Here is a 22,752-nt window from a genome sequence, read left to right on the forward strand (position 1 = left end):
TTCTATTTCTTTTTGGATTTCTTTCTTCCTCTCCCTTTTTTTCCTCCTCTCTCACGACTTCTCTTTTTATGTCTTTTGTTTCTCACGCTCTCCCCCTCTCTCTCTCTTTTTCTTTCTTTGTCCCGCCTTCTCTCCTTTTCCCTTCCTCTTTCTCTTATTTATTTATCTCCCTTTTTCTTTCTCTTTAATATACTAGTCCGGCCCCCGACAGAATGTTTGTTCTATTATGTGGCCCCCGAGCTAAAATGAGTTTGACACCCCTGATCTAAACTCAGGGATGTGATTTGACCAAAGTGAAATTATCTGAAAATTAGCGGGGGGGGGGGGGGGTGATTGCTAGCTGGGGGGGGGGGGAAACCAGGTAGGACCAGGGCAGTGCCCTGGTGGGGGGAAAAGTGGGGCGAAGCCCCCCCCCGGAGCTCATGGGTTTTTTTAAGTACTTTCAATGCACTCAGATGACAAAGAAATAGACAAGACAACAGCATAAATTTTCAATGTATATTGAACTATCCCATATAAAATTACAGTTTAAGTCAACTCAAAATCAGTCACATTAAAAAACATTTCCCCAACGCCACTATCTTAATTGTAAAGAAGATGGTTCCAGTGGCAAGGGAGACCCTAGACGACCGGCATCTTTCTACAACTGCAGGCGGCTAACGGGATCCAGGTCTGTAGGAAACCGCCTCAAAGCGTGCCGCCACCAGCTTTTGGGATCACTCTTAGTCTGGACTCTACCCTTCGACCTGTTCGGCTTGGGTAACCCTACCAGGAGTACGAGACTCCCGCCGACATAGCTCTGGGGGTCATGGAGACGCGCAAAGTGCGAAAAAAATGGGAAAACTGTCAAATAAATTTGAAAAGTTTACCACCTACCTCAAAATTCACGACTCTATCAGCAACTGGTACAGGTTGTTGGGGTGGATCACGTCTCTTTATTACCGCTTCCGATTGTGATGTCAATAAGGGATGGAGGCCGTAAAGTTTTGGAGTTTTCGTTTGGGCACCGAAACTTCCAGCGATGGAATAATTTGTCGTTCTTGACTGGAGTTCTTTCACGTGTTTTTTGCTCTTTGCGTGACTTTCAAGAGCTTTGAAACCTCTCCCACCATAGTCGATGGTATCATGACACCAAATGCAAAGTGCTTTCCCGGCACGATCGATCTTCCGAATAAAGTCATTGAACAAATTCGTCACAGTCTTCTTTCCAACATTCGTAGATAATTCCTTCTCCAACCAGTCCCATCGAAACTTGTTTTTTACAATCTTATCAATTTCTTTAGCTCGCGGAGCATCTTTGCGTTCGATCACGGACATCTTTCTTTAAACACCCGGCAAAAACGTGTGAGAAATGAACAATGGCACGCTCCTATAACAAGCGCGTTTATTGGTCAACACGAGACTTCAACCAATCGCAAGTACGTTTCATTTCAGTTACGGAAACACTCAAATGGCATGCTGTCGAGACGAAATCGTTTTTTTTTACCAATTAAAACACCGGAAATTTTAAAATTTTATTTTTGGAGATAAAAAAAGCGGAATTCCGCGAATTAGCGGAAAAATCACATCCCTGTAAACTGTGTAGGCATTTTATTTTCACAAAAAAATAAAATCATGTTTATTTTTTTTCAAATTAAAATAGCAAATTCCTCCACTTTTTTCATAGCAATGTTTAAATCGTGTTTTTTTTTCTAAAAATTGTATATTTCACTCACAGGCCTGAGAATTTTTGTTCCGGTAGCTCACTCGGAGCAAAAGAGGCAGAGAGCGGCGGTGACTCAAAGACATCATCAGTCATAGAGTACAACTCATCGTGGACGTCGACCTAAAACAAAAACAAAAAAAACGAGCAAAAAAGAAATAGTTGTTACAATACACTTGACTTGGCAGGGGTTTGCTCCCTTATTCTAGAAATAAAATGAAAGAATTTGAACTATTTGATTGTGAGGAGGGCAGCACCGCGGCGCAGTGGTTAGCGCGTGTGCAGTACAGTTCTGAGGTCATGAGATCGAACCTCCTGTGCGGAGTTTGCATGTTCTCCCGGTGCTTGCGTGGGTTTCTCCCGGGCACTCCGGTTTCCTCCCATATTCCAAAAACATGCATGTTAGGTTAATTGGCCAGTCCGAATTGTCCCTAGGTGTGAATGAGCGACCAGTTCAGGGTGTCCCCTGCCCGAAGATAGCTGGGATGGGCTCAAGCACCCCCGCGATCCTACTGAGCATAAGAGGTGCAGATAATGGATGGATGGATGATTGTGAGGAACGGTAATTAAGTATTTGCCCCTTTCCTGATTTCTCTCTCCTTTTTTTAAATATTTATCACTCACAAAGGTTTTAGATCATCAAACGGTTTTAATATCACACAGGGTCAACCCAAGGAAATACCAAATGTTTTTTGATTTTAAATGTTGATTCCCTTTATTTGGGCACAAACAAATCTAGGTCTTTGTGGCCCTATCTGAAAAAGGACCTAATAGTGAGTTAGGTCATCTTTGGCAGTGATAACAGAAATCAAGCCTTTACGATAATTGGTCTTTCACAACGCCGTGGAAGAAATTGTTCCCATTCTTCTTTGCGAAATTGTTTCAAATCTGACATATTGGAGGGTTTTCTAGCATGAAGTGCCCGTTTAACGTCACACAACAGCATCTCAATTGGATTAAAATCCGGACTTTGACTTGACCACTCCAGAAACTTGATAGTGTTTTTCTTTGGAGCCATTCATAGATGGACTTTCTGTTGTGTTTTGGAAAAGTCTACTGCTGCACGATTCAAGAGCGCTAGAGTTTGGAGCCTTTGCTCTGAAAACGCTGGTCTACTAGAGAGCCCAAGAGCCAAGAAGAGATCCGCAGGTTGGAGAGCGTTCTCCATCCGGGCCCCGGTGCTGTAGAATGCTCTTCCCCTTGTGATTCGATCCGCAACCTCAGTGGAAATGTTTAAATCTAAGCTTAAAACACACTATCATTCTATAGCACAGCCTAATTTGGCCCGCGGGCCGCCTGACAACACTCAGAGAAGCGCAGGAGTAAAATGAGCTGCAGGTTGAAATTTGTCAACTTGATGTTGCCAAAGCCAGGGACCTCGAACAAAGACTCTCTCTCTCGGTCTCTCTCGGTCTCTCTCGGTCTCTCTCGGTCTCTCTCGGTCTCTCTCGGTCTCTCTCTCTCTCTCTCGGTCTCTCTCTCGGTCTCTCTCTCTCTCTCTCTCTCTCTCATTCACTTTCCGTGTCTCTCTTTTTCTCTTCCTTTGTTGCAATTTGTCTCTCTCTCTCTGTGTCTTTTTAACTTCTTTTGCTCTAACTTCCTTTTTTCCTTTTCTCTCTTTTCTCTTTCTCTCTTCCTACCCTTCGCACTTTCTTTTCTCTTTTCTCTCCTTCTGTCTTTCCATTTCTCTTTGGATTTCTTTCTTTCTCTCCATTTCTTTTCCCCCTCTCTCACGACTTTTTACCTCTTTTGTTTCTCACGCTCTCTTCCCCTCTCTTTTTCTTTCTTTGTCCCGCCCTCTCTCCTTTTCCCTCCCTCTTTTTCTTATTTGTCTATCTCTCTTTAATCTACTAGTCTGGCCCCCGACAGTATGTTTGTTCTATCGTGTGGCCCCGAGTTAAAATGAGTTTGACACCCCTGTTCTATAGCATATGAATTAACCTATATTTTCTGTTGCTAATATGTGTATTATTTGCCCTCATGTAGGTTTTACATCAGGAGATGGTGTCATAATAGTCTGTAGTTTGCAATAGTCTTTGATCTGTGCAGCCCTTTGAGACTCTTTGTGATTAAGGGGGTCACAAATAAACATGACTTGACTAGAGTTTGAGGACATGAACTGATGGCCAGACGTTCTCTTTCGGGATTGTCGAGTAAAGACCAGAATTCATTATACGTCAATAGGGCTAGAAAGGTTCTGCTTTTTTCTCTGCCTTAATAAATGGAATCAACATTTCAAAACTGCATTTCATATTTTCTAGGGTTGTCTCTGTGTAATATTAAAATTGGTTTAATGATCTGAAACCTTTGTGAATGACACATGTGCAAAAAACATGGAATTCAGGAAGGGGAAAAATACCTTTTCACTGTATTATATTGTGAACAGCATTTTTCAAATTTAGATATATATAAAAGAAAAATAAGAACTGTATTAGATTCAAACTTTAACACAAGAATTAAAACTATTTTTAGGTTCTTTAAACTCTTTGATTCAACTTAGAAGGTAATGCTAGATTTAACTAATAACTTCAACCATTATTTTCCTGCGTGTCCGCTTCCTTGATTTGAAGTGATGCATTCTGGGAAATGTAGTGTTCAATGCCAAGCATATTCACGTGCTGTATATTTCTACATGTTTTAATAAATGCATAGCTAATGTATTTTATATATATATGGATTTATTTGTATTCATTAGAGGTTTTTCCATTTTCCCTTGCCCTCATGTAGGCTTTATATCAGGGGATGGTGTAATAATAGTCTGTAGTTTGCGATAATCGGGTCCGTGCAGCCCTTTAAGACTTCTCGTGATTAAAGGCATATACAAATTAACATGACTTGACTTGACTATTAATGTACTGGATTTTATTGACTCACCTTGCTAAAAAAGAGTGACTCGGACATGTCTGGCGAGTCGACAGTTTCATCGTCCATCCAGCTGGGTCGGACAAAACTCTTCCTGGGAAAACTGCGCCCTGCCAGGGAACCCGCTAAGCCGCTTCGGCCCTATTGGGGCGGAGGGGAAACAGTTGTGTCATCTCTCAAATTTGAACACGTGAATAGTTGGACATTGTTTGATCTCGTATTGTAAATTGTTCCAAAGTTTGACTCCACACACAGACACACACATTTTCCTGGTAGTTCTCACCTTTGGGATTATACTGTATATTCACTACAGCCCCTTAAGTTATAATTTCCCTCTTTCTGAATGAATAATTTACGGATGTTTTCTGGCACTATGTTTTTGTTGACCTTAGCAGTTGCGCAGTGAAAAATTTTACTAAATCATCCAATTTTAATCATTTGGACTGCAGGAATAAAATATTAGTATGATCCCAATATCCTACCGTGTGTATGGTTCTTATTGCACGTTTTTGGAGGATAAAAACGAGCTGTCGTGAATTTTTGTAATGATTGCCCCAGACTTCTGCACAATATGTTAAGTATGGCAGAACTAGAGAACAATATCATAAATACAATGCATTATAGTTTAAAAGGATTTTGGCTTTATTAATTATTGAAATGCTTTTAGATACCTTAGTTTCTATGTGTCTGATGTGTGTTTTCCAGCTTCATTTATGGTCTAATTATGAACCCTAAAAACTTAATTTCTGATACAGTGTCTATTGAGGCACCATCCGTTTTTACTTCTAAATCTTGATTTGCCTTGCGATTATGAAAGAATATTACTTTGGTTGTATTTAAATTTAAAGATAATTTATTTATATCCATCCATACTTTTAGGTTAATTAATTCACGATTAATGCAGGTTACCAAACCAATATAGTTATCATTTGAATAGAAAATGTTAGTGTCGTCTGCAAATATTACTCATTTTAATAGTTTTGAAACATTAAAAATATCGTTAATATATAAATTAAATAACTTTGGACCCAGGATAGAACCCTGTGGTACTCCACAACCAGAATAATTGATGAAAATATCTGCATGAAGCAAGTGTACTGAAGTAAAATTACTATTTGACTAATACTCCACTCGCAACAAATCCATGAGCAAATTTCTTGAACTGCTACGCACCCTTAAAAGGTTATTTGCAGCCCGGATGCTCATGCGGGCGACCGACTCCCTTTTTCGTTTGGGGAAGCGACCGTAGACGGAGCGCTGGCTGGTGGAGGAGCTGAGAGAAGCCACACCAGGGGTGAAGGGAGCCTTGGGGGAGCGAGGGTCGATGTCCTCCGGGTAACGGAACGCTCGGCCCCTTGCCAGGGGGTCCACAATCTGGAAAACATGAGGGCCGAATATGATTTTCAGATCATGAGACATTGTTTACTAAGAACTTTGTGCTTCGTACTTCGCAGCTCCAGTTCATCGCGGGTTGAGAAATATTGATTAGTTTGTTTTTGTTTTTTTAAAACAAAAATTCAAGCCTTGCTACCTGTGTACTGGATGCACAAACGCAGAGCACATTTTTTTTTTTTTTTAGTTCCGGCCACTGGAGCTTACCATCTCGGCCCGCCTAAAAAGAACTGCACTGTTTGGCCGTGTTCCAATATCCCCTGTCCACTATTAGTGAGAGCAGATGTTGCAAGCACAAATTTGTTGTCTGTTAGGGCGGGAGGTAGAGCGCTCGTCTTGGGATCAAGAGATTCCAGGCTCGATTCCCGGTTCCTCCGTGTTATATGTCGAAGTGTCCTTGGGCAATACACTGAATCCCTAATGCCCCCAATGAGCATGTAGTTGCCTTGCATGGCTGACGCTGCTATCGGTGTGTGAGTGTGTGTGTGTGAATGGGTAAGTGTGAAGCACATTGTAAAGCGCTTTGGGAGGTCATCATTGACTTGAAAAGCGCTATATAAATGCAGAGCATTTACCATTTACATGTGTATGGCAGCTTTTCCCTCGTTCTTTCAGGCTAAAGTGAACTGCAGCCACGATCCATCATCCCAGGTTGCCTATTGTTATGAGCTGGCACCCTCACAGCACATTTTTGTCAGGCCTGGCAGCTGTTTTTTGTCATTTTGTCTATTAAAACGTGAACTGAACTCGTGAAGCCACAATCCATTATCCCAATCGTGTTTTGCTGAAAGCCGGGGCCAGCAGAGCACATTTTTAGCGGGCCTGGCGGGTCTTTTATGTCGTTCTGTCCAATAAAAATGGAACTGCACTTGTGCGACCACCATCTATTTTAGCTGATTGCATATCGCTGCAAGCTGGAACCAGCAGGGGGCACTTTTGTCTGGCCCGGTCTCTCCTTTTGGTCTAACTATCCACCTATAATGAACAGCACCCGTGGGATCGCAATCCATCATCCCCGGTTGCCTATTGCTGAGGGCTAGTAGAACACATTTTCATTTAGACTGGGACTTGTTTGCTGTTCCGTCCACCAAAAAGTGAACTGCACTCCTGCAGCCACCATCCATTAGCCCCGATTGCATATTGCTGTGAGCAGGGACTGGGAGAGCACATTTCCATTAGGCACGGCGGTTCTTTTTCCCTTTCTGTCCACCAAAAACTGAACTGCACTCATGCGGCCATGATCCATCAACCCCAATTCCAATTCCATTGCTGTAAGCGGTGACTGGAAGAGCACACTTTTTTCGGGCCTGGCAGCTCTTTTTTTGCTGTTAGTTCCACCTATGATGAACTACACTGATGCAGCCGCAATCAATTATCCTCAGTCAAACAATTGAGAGCAGGGGCCGAAAGAACAAAATTGTGTCATTTGTGGCTGCTTTTCTTTTTTTTGGTTCGTTCCTAACATGAACGGTGGGGGCAAAATCAAGGGGGAGTTCTTGTCTCGGTTAACCGCAACAAACAAAGGATTCAAGTATTGGTAAACCGTTTTTTACAGGTCATATTTTCAGCAGAATACCTTGGGCATCTTTGCCGGGGCTGGCGATTCCAAGTTCTGCTCAATGCTTGACGCCGTGTCAGGCTCTCTAAACTGAGGCTTCAGTTTTCCGTAACGTTGGCTGCAGTGCCGCAGACTTTTCCTCTGCCAAACTTGCTGGTTGCTCTCACAGTCTTCTCCTATGCCGAACCACTGGGCTGTATTCCTACAATTAAGTGTGAAATGCTTTACCTGATCCGTAATGTTGGCGGTTGGTATAGGAGATTTTGATCTCAAACACTATGATCGTACTTGCGAATACTCTGTGAGAGCGAGGTCTGTCTTCCGAACTTTTCCCTTCTCTCTGAGGCGGACGGGCCTCCATCGCCAACTCCGCTCACACTCTCCGAAAGGGAAGCGGTTCCTTGGCCGGATGTATTCTTCTTCAGAGATGGCCGAAGAGGCTAAATGAACGAGCAATAAACATTCATTATAAAGTAGAACAGTAAAAAGTAGGGCGAACATTTCGGCTTGCTTGGGACGAATAGTCGCTCAAGTTTTATGAATTAGTTGATCACAGTATTTTACATGTTGAAAGCCCACAATTATGTTTGCAGTGAATATCCAGAAAATGTATCAACAAATATAATATCAACTGGAGTCAAGAACCTTTTTGACCCAAAGAGCAATAATAGCAAAGCATTGATATTTTTTTTTCATGAGAGAGAGAGACATACCATTTATTTTAAGACAAAATCCAGCAAAACCACTGAACCGCACTCCAGACAAAAGCAATTTTTCAGCGCATTTTCTTTTTCTGTGTGACATGAGATAATTCGATATAATTGATTAATTGATAATAATGCCAAAGCCTGTGTTCAACAAATACCACTTTAAACTTCCCTCCTTTTATCATTTGCAGTGAGGCTCAATTGGACCCTCATTTTTTTTTCATAAATAATGATTTTCAAAAAAGGTGCAAGCAGAGTTCTTTTGTGAATATGTCATAAAAAACTGCAAACGAAACGTTTACGGATGTATTTCCCTTCAGCGGGAAGCGGAGAGGAGGCGGACTCGCTATCTACGTGAACAGGAGGTCTGCTGCAGGGACGTCGAACTTTTGGCCTAGCATGTGACGTCATCCACTCCGCTGTTGCTAAACACAGCACCCCAAGACCATCCTGTTAATCTGTTAATAAACAACAAAAGGATACTGCTGGAAGTGTGAATTTCCCTACGGGGATGAATAAAGTATCTGTCTCTCCATCTATCTATCTATCTAACCAAAAGATATTGTTCCATTTATATTTAAAATGTGAACATTTCACATTTATCTAAGAGATTTTGAAAGATACTGAATAAGTTGGCAACAAGGATTATAGAGCCGTTCTAAATGAAATGTCCCTGTTCTTTTTTTAGCCAAATAGAGCGTGCGGTTGCTTGGATAATTTTTCCTGACGTGGTTTCTAGAGTAACAGGTCTTCGGGAACATGTTAAAGGGGGGCAACAAGTGTAATAAAACCGCTCATCTTTGACGAAGCGGAACTGAAATGGCATGTTTGTATTCGGAACAAGAGGCCCGCATGAGGGGAAAGGTTTGGCCTCCTGCCTACAAACGGACAGGACAGCTGCCGAATATGAACCTCTCCTCAGGCAAACAGAGATAAACCTACTTAAATGTTTGCCTTTTTCTTTAAAACACACTTTGATCCTTGTTTAATGATTTTCCTCTGCTCTCTCAACCCAACAGTGGGCCCATAGTTCCAAAGAAAACAATGATAAATAACCAAATCTATGTCAAAATGAGGGCGGCATGGCAATGAGTGGTTAGCGTGTCCGCGGCACAATTCTGAGGTCGTGGGATCGAATCCAGCTACCAGCCTTCCTGTGTGGAGTTTGCATGTTCTCCCCGTGCTTGCGTGTGTTTCCTCCGGGCACTCCGGTTTCCTCTCACATTCCAAAAACATGCATGTCAGGTCAATTGGCCGGTCTTATTGTCCCTAGGTGTGAATGAGTGAGTTATCTGTCTCTGTGTGCCCTGCAGCTAGCTGGCAACCAGTTCAGAGGGTCCCCTGCCCACTGCCCGGAGATAGCTGGGATGGGCTCCAGCACCCCCGCGACCCTACTGAGGATAGCAGAGAGCAGGTCCGATTTGGTAAACTGAAAATGTGTAAGGGCTGACTATTCTTGGAACAGTCCAATAAATTCACCCTCTGTGAAAGGTTTGCATGGCTTGACGATCAGTGTCGCAACATCGTAGCTCGCCTTTGTAGCATTTTCATTTGACTCGAGGGTCTCATGAAAAAGGTCTGCTGCGCCGTTTAATCAGCTTCCAGTTGCTTCACCTTTTCATAGTGTTCGTTTCCAGTTGGCTTTTTGATGTCAGCATTGATGTCTGGCAGTGACTCTGGATATGATATACTTTAAAAACAGCTACAGTCTCCTGGCAAGGCAGACCCGGTTGCTTGTTTTAGGCGAAACTTTCCTTTTTTCTGGGGGGGGGGGTGCTATATTAATGTACTTAGTGGATCAGCCAACTTTTGACACAAATCTGGCAATCTCTGACTCAACATTTTTTGGAGTGAATTGTGTCTTTTTTGTGAAGCTTTGTCAATTCTACACAAGTGAAGCATTTTAATATTATAGCTTGAGCTCCATACGTTCATTGACTGTTAATTTTAATGGTTAGTCCAGAGATGGAGAGGCAAGACAGCTGAGTGATTAGCGCGTCCGCGGCACAGTTCTGAAGTCACGGGTTCAAATCCAGCTACCAGCTTTCCCGTTTATAGTCTTGTTTAACTTAATTTGGATACAAATGACATGCTTTAATTTCCATCCATCTATCCAGTATCTGCACCGCTTATCCTCAGTAGGGCCGCGGGGGTGCTGGAGCCCATCCCAGCTATCTTCGGGCAGTGGGCAGGGGACACCCTGAACTGGTTGCCAGCCACGGGGACAGACAACTCACTCGCTCATTCACACCAAGGGACAATTTGGACCGGCCAGTTAACCTGACATGCATGTTTTTGGAATAAAGGAGGAAACCGGAGCACACGGAAGAAACGCACACAAGCACAGGGAGAACAAGCAAACTCTGCACAAAAGGCTGGTAGCTGGATTTGAACCCATGACCTTCGAACTGCGCTGCCCAGGTGTTAACCACTCAGCCGCTGTGTTGCCCAAGCTTTAATTTGTTTTCATAAATAAAATGAAATGAAATGATCTGCATTTATATAGCGCTTTTCAAGTCAAGACTTCCCAAAGCGCTTTACAGTGTGCTTCACATTTCCCAATAGCAGCCGTGCAGCCATGTAAGGCGCTAACCTGCTTATTGGGGGTATTAGGGGTTCAGTGTCTTACCCAAGGACACTTTGACATGTAACACGGAGGAGCCGGGATTCGAACTGCGATCTCTTGATCCCCAGACGAGCGCTCTACCTCCTGAGTCACTGCCGCCCCCATAAATTACATCTCCTCCTTTTGAGTCCTCACAAATAAAATATGAAATTTTGACTTTGCATCTGGCTTGGTCCTGCAAATCAAATTGTTCATTCGGGCTTAGACTGTGTTTAGCTTTAATACCTGCGGGCCTGGGTCAGGTCAGGCTGGATTTGTTTTAGGCCCGATCTTACCTCTAGAAGAACGGATATGACATTTTTTGTATTTGTTGATGTCTCTGAACCCAATGATCTTTTGCCACCATTCCAGAATCCACTTGTTAAAAAAAATTGCACGGGTCGAGTTACAAATAAAAACAAAAGGGTGAGTTTATGTGTAAGGTGAACACAGTCAACCTACCCGTTTAGCGGCGTCATAGGCCATCACGTCTTCAGGTTTAGGTATCGCTATGATCAAACTGGGCGGCTTTTTACTCATCAGACGGCTGTCAGGCTGCTTCCCATCAGCAGGCGGTTCGTCCGCCTCCTGCGATGACATCCTGACAACGATCTACAGAAGAGAAAAGAAGACCAGACATCGCTCAGGTTTTGTCGAAACGAGTGAACTGATGGTTAGACTAAAAATGAATACAATTGCTGATATGAGAGAAAAGTGAAAAGCAAACCTGTAATCAAGGACCTTGATTCACTGTATATATATTTTTTTTCTAAATATTTTCAGCACTATAAGTGCACTCCCAAAAATTTGTATTTTGTGATGGGTTTTTTCCATATACCGTAAATTCCGGACTATAGAGTGCACCTGATTAAAAGCCGCACCCACCACATTTGAAAAGGAAAACAGATTTTGTACATACACAAGCCGCACCTGTATATAAGCCGCATGCGCCCACATTTAAAAATGTAACACAAACACAAAATTAACCCAAACCCGACTTCAAGACGATTGAAACTAAATGTCCTTCATTTAAGTACACAGTCCAAAAATCACAGCCGGCAAAATGAACGGAAAATGATACCGGTACTTAAGGTTTGATGCAGACCTGCAGAGTTCGGGTCCCGTTGAAAGTAATCCCAGGAAAAAAGTGCATATTTTCAAAGGTAAGGGTGGGAAAAATATATCAGATTAACACATTTACTCACGCAACTCCTTTTTCTTTAACCAACTTTTTACCCCCTCTTCTTTCCTTGTCTGTCCCTCACCTTTAGCGGTCCCCACTTAAACTCGGCACCCCGCGTTTGTTCCACCCCTCCTTTTTCATTCACCCGTGTAAAACATATCAGTATAAGTGTCTAAAAAAATACAAATAAATACATTACAAAAATATACTGTACAGTTGCAAATACATATTATACATGGGTTACACGTATTTACAAAGAAAGACGGTACTCCGAGAGAGTTTTCAAAGCTTTAATAATAATAATATAAATTTCATCCAAAACGGTGCCTGTGACAGGGCAGTTAATGGTAGCAACACTCGAGAAAAATTACATAAATTGGCCGCATCCCTGAATAAGCCGCAGGGTTGAAAGTTAGGGAAAAAAGTAGCGGCTTATAGTCCGGAATTTACGGTACTTGTATAAGGTGCATTTAATTAACATGTAAATGATCTGCATTTCTATAGCGCTTTACAAGTCAATGAAGACCTCCCAAAGCACTTTACAGTGCGCTTCACACTTTTCCCTTTTAAACACTAACTAACCCGTAGCAGCGTCTGCCATGCAAGGCAACTACCTGATATCGGAGGCATTAGGGATTCAGTGTCTTGCCCAAGGACACTTCGACAAATAACAAAGAGAAGCCGGGAATCGAACCTGCCATCTCTTGATCCCAAGACGAGCGCTCTACTTCCTGAGCTAATGCCTCCCAAAAACCACAGAAAAGGCTAGTGTTACACTAATAACCAATAAGTAACATATTTGTGCATTGATTGATCTTTCCAAATATATCACTGATCACAATTGCAAAAATTGAATGTAACGCGAATCAAACCCAGGCCACAGCGGCAAGAGTCGGCTCCTACGCACTAGACCAGTGATTTTCAACCACTGTGCCGCGACACACTCGTGTGCTGTGAAAGATCGTCAGGTGTGCCGTGAGAAATGATCCAATGTCACTTTTTTAAATTTAAAATTTTATAAAACATTTTTGAATCATTTTCGGCAAATACCTGTATGTCATTGTCAAGTGTCTGTGCTGTAAAAACTGAGGGTATTATAAATTACATTGTAATTAAACATCCTGTTCAGTGTCATTTTATCACATTTTTGGTTAGTGGTGTGCTGCAAAGTTTTTCCGAAGTAAAGAACGTGCCCTGGCTCAAAAAAGGTTGAAAAACACTGCATTAGACTACTAGGGATACAATCGACACATGAAAAGCCATTAGGTGTTATGTCATCCTCGCACTGTTTTTAGTAACTGTACCACGTCGTTATATTATAATTAGGCCAGGCAGTGAAACTGAAATAAAGTACTGTATCACTGACTCGCAACGCCTTTACAAAGAGCACGAGAGATACTGAACTGAATAAAGGAAAAGGCATTGTGGGAATTAATTCAGTTGCACTGAAAAATACAAATGAGTGCATGGCCACATGTATTCAACGTTTGTCAATTACTGTGCTTAATTTGATCTATAAAAAGGTAAACAAGAGTTTAGACTGATTTTCCGGCCCGTGAGACAACACTCAGAGAAGCGCAAGAGAAAAACAAGCTGCAAGTTGAAATATTGCCAAAACCAGGTGCCTCTCACAAAGACACTGTACTTGTATTTATTTCTGTCTCTCTCTCTCTCTCTTTACCACCCCTTTTCTCCCTCTCTGTCTTTTTCTCTTCCTTTGTTGCTCTTTGTCTCTTTCTCTCTCTGTCTTTTAACCTCTTTTGCTCTAACTTCCTTTATTCCTTTTCTCTCTTTTCTCTTTCTCTCTTCCTACGCTTCGTGCTTTCTTTTCTCTTTTCTCTCCTTTTGTCTTTCTATTTTTCTTTGGCTCTCTTTCTTCCTTCTCCTTTCTTTTCCCCCTCTCTCATGACTTTATATCGCTTTTGTTTCTCACGCTCTCTCCCTCTCTCTCTTTTTCATTCTTTGTCCCGCCCTCTCTCCTTTTACCTCCCTCTCTTTCTTATTTCTTTATCTATTTTTCTTTCTCTTTAATCTACTAGTCCGGCCCCCGACAGAATGTTTGTTCTATCGTGTGGCCCCTGAGTTCAAATGAGTTTGACAGCCCTGCTCTAAGGAAAATCCTGTTCTCACAAACAGGACCAAGATTTCCACCACAAGATAGGACCACAAACAAGAGAGAAGCAGCATTATCAGTATTTATGCTTGCTTTCTATCTATAGAATTGAATTCAATTAAAGATTGCATGGCGAACTATTCCTGTTGCCACAAGCCGTACTCCATTATGTCCATCATTGGATAAGTATGTTAGGCTTAATATTCCTGGACATAACTACATAAAACTGATTCAATTTTCCCATAGCAGAAATATGCAACATTTACAAATCGCTTACTCGTATCCAATAAACAAATGTCAACTTATAAAATAAGTCATGCTAATGTCAAGAACAGAACAGAGACAGGACCCACTTGCGTAGGTTTCTCTCTGTTTTATTGGGAAGAAGGGAAAAGATAGCACACACGATCCGGAGATCGCTGGTTGCGGGGAGCAGGTTGCTCAGACGCGGAAATGGTATTTCCGTGGCGAGCGATGGCGGTGTCGGGAGCGGAAAAAAACAGGTCAGTTGCCGGGACAGGAGAACAAAAAACGTGGTCGAGAAAATGTGTCGAAGCCGGGAAACAGACGGGGGCCAAAACAGGAGTGAGTCAGGGTCGAAAAGCTTACCTAGCATAAGCTGAGGTTCGCAGATGGACTGACAACAAGTGACAGAAAGGAGGGGGTTAAATAGTGACAGGGAGCCAATCAGAGTGCGAGGCGGTTGGCGCCAAATGAGTGGGCACAGGTGCTTCGCATCAGTAATCATGACAGCTAAATGGTGTTTTTAATACATGCTATGGACAATTTATTAACACGACTTGAGGCTGTTTTTAGGGACATTTTATTAGTAGTTTAGTGCCCACTTGTTTGTTACTTTGTTCCTTTACATTTCCAATTTGGGCTTTTTTTCTGGTTTGCATCATGTCAGGTTTTTGTGTGTACATTTCGATGTTTTGTGAACCCTTTTTTCATGACTTTGTTCCTGGTTTTGTTATTAAATACCGTCCTTATCTGAGAGACGGGCACCGAACAAGCTAAATGATCTTGAAATGATCTGCATTTCTATAGCGCTTTTCAAGTCAATGACTTCCCAAAGCGCTTTTACATTGTGCTTCACATTTCCCAATAGTGGCCGTGATCTGTGCAGCCATGTAAGGTGCTAACCTGCTTATTGGGGGTATTGGGGGTTCAGTGTCTTACCCAAGGACACTTCGACATGTAACACGGACAAGCCGGGATTCGAACTGGGATCTCTTAATCCTAAAACGATCGCTCTACCTCCTGAGCTACTGCCGCCCCTGCTGCAGTCAATCATGGACAATTCATCACATCCGCTACACAGCATCATCTCCAAACAGGAGAGCAGCTTCAGCGACAGACTGCTATCACAGTCTTGTTCCACGGACAGATTGAGAAAATAATTTCTTCCTCATGCCATGAAGCTCTTTAACTCCACCCGGGGGAGTAAAAGCCCACATTAAAACCCACCCCCACATATGCATATTACCCTATTCTTATTACAGTGTGTATTTTTCGTAGCACTATTTAAATACTCTATATCAACACGTTATATTGGGTATTTTTGTATTTTATATCTTTTATTTTATCATTTTATTTCCCAACACAAGGATCCTGCTGGAAGTGTGAATTTCCCTACAGGGATGAATAAAGTATCTATCTATCCATCTATTTTGAAATCCATCTCTCAGTTCCTGCTTCCCTTCACTTGGGTCCACCCTCAAAACCGAAGGCTTCAGTGGTAACCTTCGGGCTTCCGTAGTGTGTTCAGTAGCTCCACTGGTAGCACGACAAACGTTAAGAAAATTACACAGTATCACTTTAAGGGACATCGAATGAAAACAATCCCATTGCCTAGCTGGTAAGGGACCTTATCCCCCCTTCCTCCTTCTAAAATTACTTGATAGTTGACTAGGACCAACAGGCACAATGTTTTGTCCGCCACTTTTAGCCCACGGACTAAAAATGGTACATCAAACAAAGGGTGTAATAGTAGTCTGTAGTTTGCAATAGTCTGTGGTCGGTGCAGCCCTTGGAGACTCCTTGTGATTAAGGGTGTCACAAATAAATATGACTTGACTTGACTGAGGTTTTGAGTTTTTCCTTGCCCTCATGTAGGTCTTAGATCAGGGGAGGGTGTAATAATAGTCTGTAATTTGCAATAGTCTGTGGTCGGTGCAGCCCTTGGAGACTCCTTGTGATTAAGGGCGTCACAAATAAACATGACTTACCTTGACTGAGGTTTTGAGTTTTCCCTTGCCCTCATGTAGGTCTTAGATCAGGGGAGGGTGTAATAGTAGTCTGTAGTTTGCAATAGTCTGTGGTCGGTGCAGCCCTTGGAGACTCCTTGTGATTAAGGGCGTCATAAATAAACATGACTTGACTTGACTAGCCGGGGCGTCATTGGCTCAGGAGGTAAAGCGCGGATCAAGAGGTCGCAGGTTCGATTCCCGGTTCCTCCTGATATGTACTTGGGCAAGACACTGAATCCCTAATGCCCCCGATAGCAGGAAGTTGCCTTGCATGGCTGAAGCTGCTATCGGTTAGTTAGTGTGTAAAAGGGAAAAGTGTGAAGCACATTGTAAAGCGCTTTGGTCTTCATTGACTTGAAAAGTGCTATATGAATGCAGACTATTTACATTGAATGGAACATACTCAATGTAAACAAGGTAATTTCAATTACCGTATTTTCCGCACTATAAGGCGCACCTAAAAGCCTTTATTTTTTTCAAAAGCTGACCATGTGCCTTATAATACAGTGCGTCTTATATATGGATCAATATTAAGTCGCAAAGTCTTGCAACTAAGGCAAGCAGCCGCCGACTAGATTTTCCCCTGAAGGCGAAGTAGTCCGCGGTGTATGCTGGGATTTATATACCGGCGTTTCATTTCCTAACCAATGTGTCAATCATCATTTGAATCAGTCACTATTGGCTAAAGTCATTCAGCGGTAAAGGGGGCGGATCCTTTTTATCATTTACAGGCTCGCATAGGCTAAAGGGGCGAAACAAAGATGAATGTGAATCACACGTTGGTTGGGTTGCACTACGGCATAGAGAAAACATTTTTTACTATTCTGTATTTGTAAGTATTTTACTCTCCTGGATTTACTACACTCACGGTTGTAAGAAGACCATGGTTATGTATCATTAATGAACGTAAATAAAGGCTGCAAGAGAACTTAGGTGAGCTATGCGACTTTATATTTTCCCGGTATCTTGTTTTAGAACGATCTTGATGTTTCTGTGATGAGTCTATTTTTAAACTAAATTCAAATCAAAGTGTTTATTGTCATATGCACAGTAACAAACTCCGTTTCCCTGCACAATAAAATTCTTACTTTGCTGTCCACACAGTTGCCAGCAAAAAATAAAATGGAAACTAAGAAATGTTTGGCATTTCTCGAATCCCAAGACTTTAACCTTCCGAATGATATTTGGAACGATGCATTTGAGTGATTGGTGACATCGTACAGACACTGTTTCCGTACATTCCTGAGACACGTATTTGCTTCTTTGCAAGCTTTCGGAATGTTAAGGGGGTAATAAGTTTGACTGAACTATCTGACTTTTTTGTCGACGTTCCCATTGTAGCGCCTTATAATCCGGTGCGCCTTATGTATGGAAAATATAGGACCCAAAACCATTTTTTGGGGGTGCGCCCTGTAACCCGGTGCGCCCCATAGTGCAGAAAATACGGTACTTGATATTATTTTTCCCCATCAGTCTTCATTAAAGTCACAGTGAAGAGGGGAAACACACAGTTTACGTATTTGAGGACATCCAAAACATCTCCAAGCAGGACATCAAATATTTCCGCTGTAATCTGAGTCACTATAGAAATCACAGAGTCTCCCAGGCTCATCCATTACGGTTTGGACAGCTTTGACATTGTTGTTGAGCGGCAGCCCATAAAATCAGGCTGGAATGGAAGCCGGTTTGGAAACGTGACACTACCACAATTCCATAGACGACTTCTTTCCCCGGACAGACGGACAATGATGTGGTGGGCGCAACCGCACCTTTTCATTTTTAATGACAATTGTGTCAAGTGTAGGAGGTAAACATTTTAAGCTTGATGGAAAATCTTCATTTGGATCTCTCGAATGAGGCAGCGTATACATTTGCTGGCCCACTTAGGTAATGAAATAGCTTTTTTAATGGACGGAGTGCTCCAGTGGAGAGGAGTTATGCAGAATATCCACTCTCTCGTATCGGATGACGGAGATAAAAAAAAAAGAGCATGCTTTTGTCATCTTTTCGAAATGAATTTATGGAAATTAAATTATCATGAGAAAATGTGAAAGTTTTGAGGAGTACAGAGATGCTTAAAAAAGGAATTATTTGGTTTATTAGGTATTTTTTATGTTATTTTATTTATCTACTTAAATTTTTTTTTTGCTTTTAATTTATTTCTACCAATTGTCTCGTGATTAGCATTTTCTCATCTCATTAGCTGCACCGCTTATCCTCAGTAGGGTCGCGGGGGTGCTGGAGCCCATCCCAGCAATCATCGGGCAGTGGGCAGGGGACACCCTGAACTGGTTGCCAGCCAATCACAGGGCACACGGGGACAGACAACTTACTCGCTCATTCACACCTAGGGACAATTTGGACCAGCCAATTCACCTGAAATGCATGTTTTTGGAATGTGGGAGGAAACTGGAGTGCCCGGAGGAAACCCACGCAAGCACGGGGAGAACATACAAACTCCGCACAGGTAGGCTGGTAGCTGGATTTGAACCCACACAGGAGGTTCCCAAGACCTTAGAACTGTGCCGCACACGCGCTAACCACTGCGCCGCCGTGCTGCCCGATTTGCATTTTATTTACTTGATTTTACTGTGCGCTGCAAACCCGAGGATGGGTGTCTTAGTCATATCTTTTTGCTTTAATGAATTTCTCTACAAATCACTCTACAATTTTTTTATTTTTTTGTACTGTTGTACATAAAATCCCTTTTCAATACTCCAACTCAATACTACATATTTATATCTGTATATTTAAGGAAACTGTGCGGGTCAAATATATCTAAATCTCTGAATCTGAATTTACCACAAGTCTCTTTTTGTTGATCCTGTAAACTTCAATTTACAATCACTAACCTTTTTTCTCAGATTCTGGCACACAAACGCACAACATGACATTTAGATCATTTCTTCCTCATGCCATGAGGCTCTTTAACTCCACCCGGGGGAGTAAAAGCCCACATTGAACCCCACGCCCACATTTGCATACTACCCTATTTTATCACAGAGTGTATTTTCGGTAGCACCATTTAAATACTCTATATCAACACGTTACCAAACTGTATGTAACATCCTACATGCCGACATTTCTTGTGTAAATTCTGTGTAAATTATAACTATAACCTTATCCTCCTTGTTTTATAACCTTATCTATGAGGCTCTCTATGGGGCGGCAGTAGCTCAGGAGGTAGAGCGATCGTTTTAGGATTAAGGGATCCCAGTTCGAATCCCGGCTTGTCCGTGTTACATGCCGAAGTGTCCTTGGGTAAGACACTGAACCCCCAATACCCCCAATAAGCAGGTTAGCGCCTTACATGGCTGCACAGATCACGGCCGCGATTGGGAAATGTGAAGCACAATGTAAAGCGCTTTGGGAAGTCATTGACTTGAAAAGCGCTATAGAAATGCAGATCATTTCATTTCATTTTCTGTTCCTTTATCTTCTTGGGTTTTTCACCGCACTGTGAGTGTGAACCTGGAGTGTCATGCCCAATTTCTTTGTCACAATATGTTAACCCATTTTGTAACAATGACAATAAAGGTCTATTCTATTCTATATTGGGTATTTTTCCATATCTTCTATTTTAATTATTTTATTTTTCAACACAAGGATACTGCTGGGAGTGTGAATTTCCCTACTGGAATGAATAAAGTATCTATCTATCTAACAGAAACGAAAGCATGGTTTCTTCAGTGTTTTAACCAGCACCACGTATTCTTTTGCCTCCAGCTTCAACAACAGGAAAAACTAAAAGAGTAAGACTAGACACATTTACACGGACAAAAATATGCAAGATATCAATGGAGGACTTTATCAAATCCTAATGTAGGAGGGAAGTCCAGCACCCACAATATGAGATCATAAATTCCGGCGAGTCAAATGTCATTGGCATAATTAATTCCGTGAAATGTGACCTGGCAAGCTGCCTTTCCCAAAAATGCCCTAATTGTTCATTTAAAAACATTCAGCTTTATGATATTAAGCATGGATTATCAGTTTATGGCAGGGGTGTCAAACTCATTTTAACTCGGGGGCCACACGATAGAACAAACATTCTGTCGGGGGCCGGGCTAGTAGATTAAAGAGAAAGAAAAAGAGAGATAAAGAAATAAGAGAAAGAGGGAGGGAAAAGGAGAGAGGGCGGGACAAAGAAAGAAAAAGAGAGAGAGGGAGAGAGCGTGAGAAACAAATGATAAAAAGTTGTCAGAGAGGGGGAAAAGAAAGGGAGAGGAAGAAAGAAATCCAAAGGGAAATAGAAAGACAGAAGGAGAGAAAAGAAAGCGCGAAGGGTATGAAGAGAGGAAGAGAAGAGAGACAAATAGCAACAAAGGAAGAGAAAAAGAGAGAAAGAGAAGAGGGACAAAGAGCAACAGAGGAAGAGAAAGAGTAGAGAGACAAAGAGCAACAAAGGAAGAGAAAAAGAGAGAAAGAGAAGAGAGACAAAGAGCAACAAAGGAAGAGAAAAGGAGAGTTGGTTTGCATCATGTCAGGTTTTTGTTTGTACATTTCGAGAGTGAAAGAGACAGAGAGGGAGAAAGGGGTGGAAAAGAGACAGAGAGAGAGACAGAGAGACAGAGACAGAGACAGAGGGAGAGCGAGAGCAAGAGAGACCGAGAGAGCGAGACAGTGAAACAAATACAAGTACGGTGTCTTTGTGAGAGGCACCTGGCTTTGGCAACAACAAGTGGACATATTTCAACCTGCAGCTTGTTTTTCTCTTGCGCTTCTCTGAGTGTTGTCTCACAATCCGTTGGCGGGCCTGATCTGGCCCGCGGGCCGCCTGATTGACACCTGTGGTTTATGGTATCGCTACTGATGTTTTAACGCAAGGATGAGGAACGAGATATTTTGGGGGGAATCTCGTTAGGGCTTTTTTTCCCCACTATATGACACAAGCCTGTTCAAATTTAGAAAATTCAAGCGGCACAGAAAATGGATGGATGTGTTGTTTTTGCGTGGAACGAGTTGTGTCTCTAAGATGCCGGCCTGCTATTGGTTGATGCCATGTAAAATGCTGGTCTGTGATTGGTTTGCGGCATCTTGAAAAGACGTATGTTATTTTCTCTGTTCAGGTCAGAAAATCGTGCACATTAGCGATATAATAATGTATTTTTAGTACTGTATTCACTTACTATGGGACTTAAGATTTGCAGTGATGCTTAAGTGAGAAGCAAGAAGATGATAACAACGGAAACAAAGATAATAAAGAAATATGAAGAAGGCGTACACATAGTTGCCATGGCTAAGGAATATGTTTGTAGATCATGGGTCTCCATCCTTTTTCAAGCATAGCAATGGGCACCCACTTTGATTTGCATTTCTAAAATAACAACTTAACAAGTTATTACAGTGTTGCTACCATGTTACTACCAGGGTAAATATTGGAAGTAGGGTCAAACAGATGAAGAATAAATTAAAAAAAGAAATCACTAGAAAATCACAATGACCCAGCACTGGTGAACTACTGTTGGAACAAGTCCATGGGCACCTCATACCCCTGATGTAGACAATTATTAAGAAGGCATTTAGTACCTTAAAGTTTTTAATCCTAACGATTGGAAGTTTTCAAATCAGTTCATTTGAATCTGTCATCTTCTACTCCCTTGGCATCCACCCATTAACTCCAATCTACCAACTCAAATTGCGCTGCACCAAAGGTAAATCAAATGTAATTTTCCTTTGCATGTATATTTATTTTTATGTTATTTAATCATATACCAGTACATTGCATACGAGTACTACTTACTATATACTAGTTTGTTACTACATATACATCAGATATATACATCATAGGCGCCGCTGCGAGCGGCAGCCTTTCCAGCAGCTCCGTTTTACTTTGCTCTTTTTGTGATTTATTGTTTTAAGTGTCTGCTTCTATCTTCTGTGTTTTTCGTCCCGTTTGACAACTACGCTTTCGATTACTTTCTATCCTATCGCTATGGGTTTTAATACACAAAAATTCGTTTATTCGAGGAATCAACTCCTTGCCCTGAAGAATTCTCGTGCCGGTGTGATGAGGGAGCCCTATCGTGGATGCAGAGCCGGGGCTAAGGCTAAGCGGCTAGCGGCGTTATAAGCCTTTGGTACAGTACGTAATCATGGTAAATGTGAACTCTCTACCAAATAAGATCGACGAACTGGCTGTTCTGGTGAAAAACATCAAAGCGTACAGGGAGTGCAGTTTGCTGTATTTTACGGAAACGCGGCTCACGTCTAGCATCCCAGACGCTAACGTGGAGCTATCCAGAGCTACCCGGCTTCAGTGCTGTTAGACAGAGACACAAAAGCCTGCGGGAAGTGGAGAGGCAGCAGGGATGTCGAACTTTTGGCCTAGCGTGTGACGTCATCCACTCCGCTGTTGCTAAACTACAACACAGCACC

General features: G+C 42.1%; 1 protein-coding gene across 3 annotated transcripts in view; it reads right to left on the reverse strand.

The window, feature by feature from the left end:
* The window catches only part of LOC148360583 (inactive rhomboid protein 2-like), a 59,114-nt gene that overhangs the window by 26,853 nt on the left and 9,509 nt on the right, over window positions 1-22,752 (reverse strand). For all 3 annotated transcript variants that reach the window (XM_088341453.1, XM_088341452.1, XM_088341451.1), the window contains exons 2-7: window positions 11,289-11,438; window positions 7,803-7,954; window positions 7,533-7,716; window positions 5,738-5,938; window positions 4,577-4,705; window positions 1,716-1,825 (exon numbers count right to left, since the gene is read on the reverse strand). In XM_088341453.1, coding sequence (XP_088197579.1) covers window positions 1,716-1,825; window positions 4,577-4,705; window positions 5,738-5,938; window positions 7,533-7,716; window positions 7,803-7,954; window positions 11,289-11,426 — 914 coding nt within the window. In that variant the 5' untranslated portion in view covers window positions 11,427-11,438. The remainder of the gene's footprint in view (window positions 1-1,715; window positions 1,826-4,576; window positions 4,706-5,737; window positions 5,939-7,532; window positions 7,717-7,802; window positions 7,955-11,288; window positions 11,439-22,752) is intronic.

The sequence above is a fragment of the Urocampus carinirostris genome, chromosome 8 (genome assembly GCF_059441175.1).
Source record: "Urocampus carinirostris isolate Australia breed hairy pipefish chromosome 8, RoL_Ucar_1.0, whole genome shotgun sequence".
Lineage (NCBI taxonomy): Eukaryota > Metazoa > Chordata > Actinopteri > Syngnathiformes > Syngnathidae > Urocampus > Urocampus carinirostris.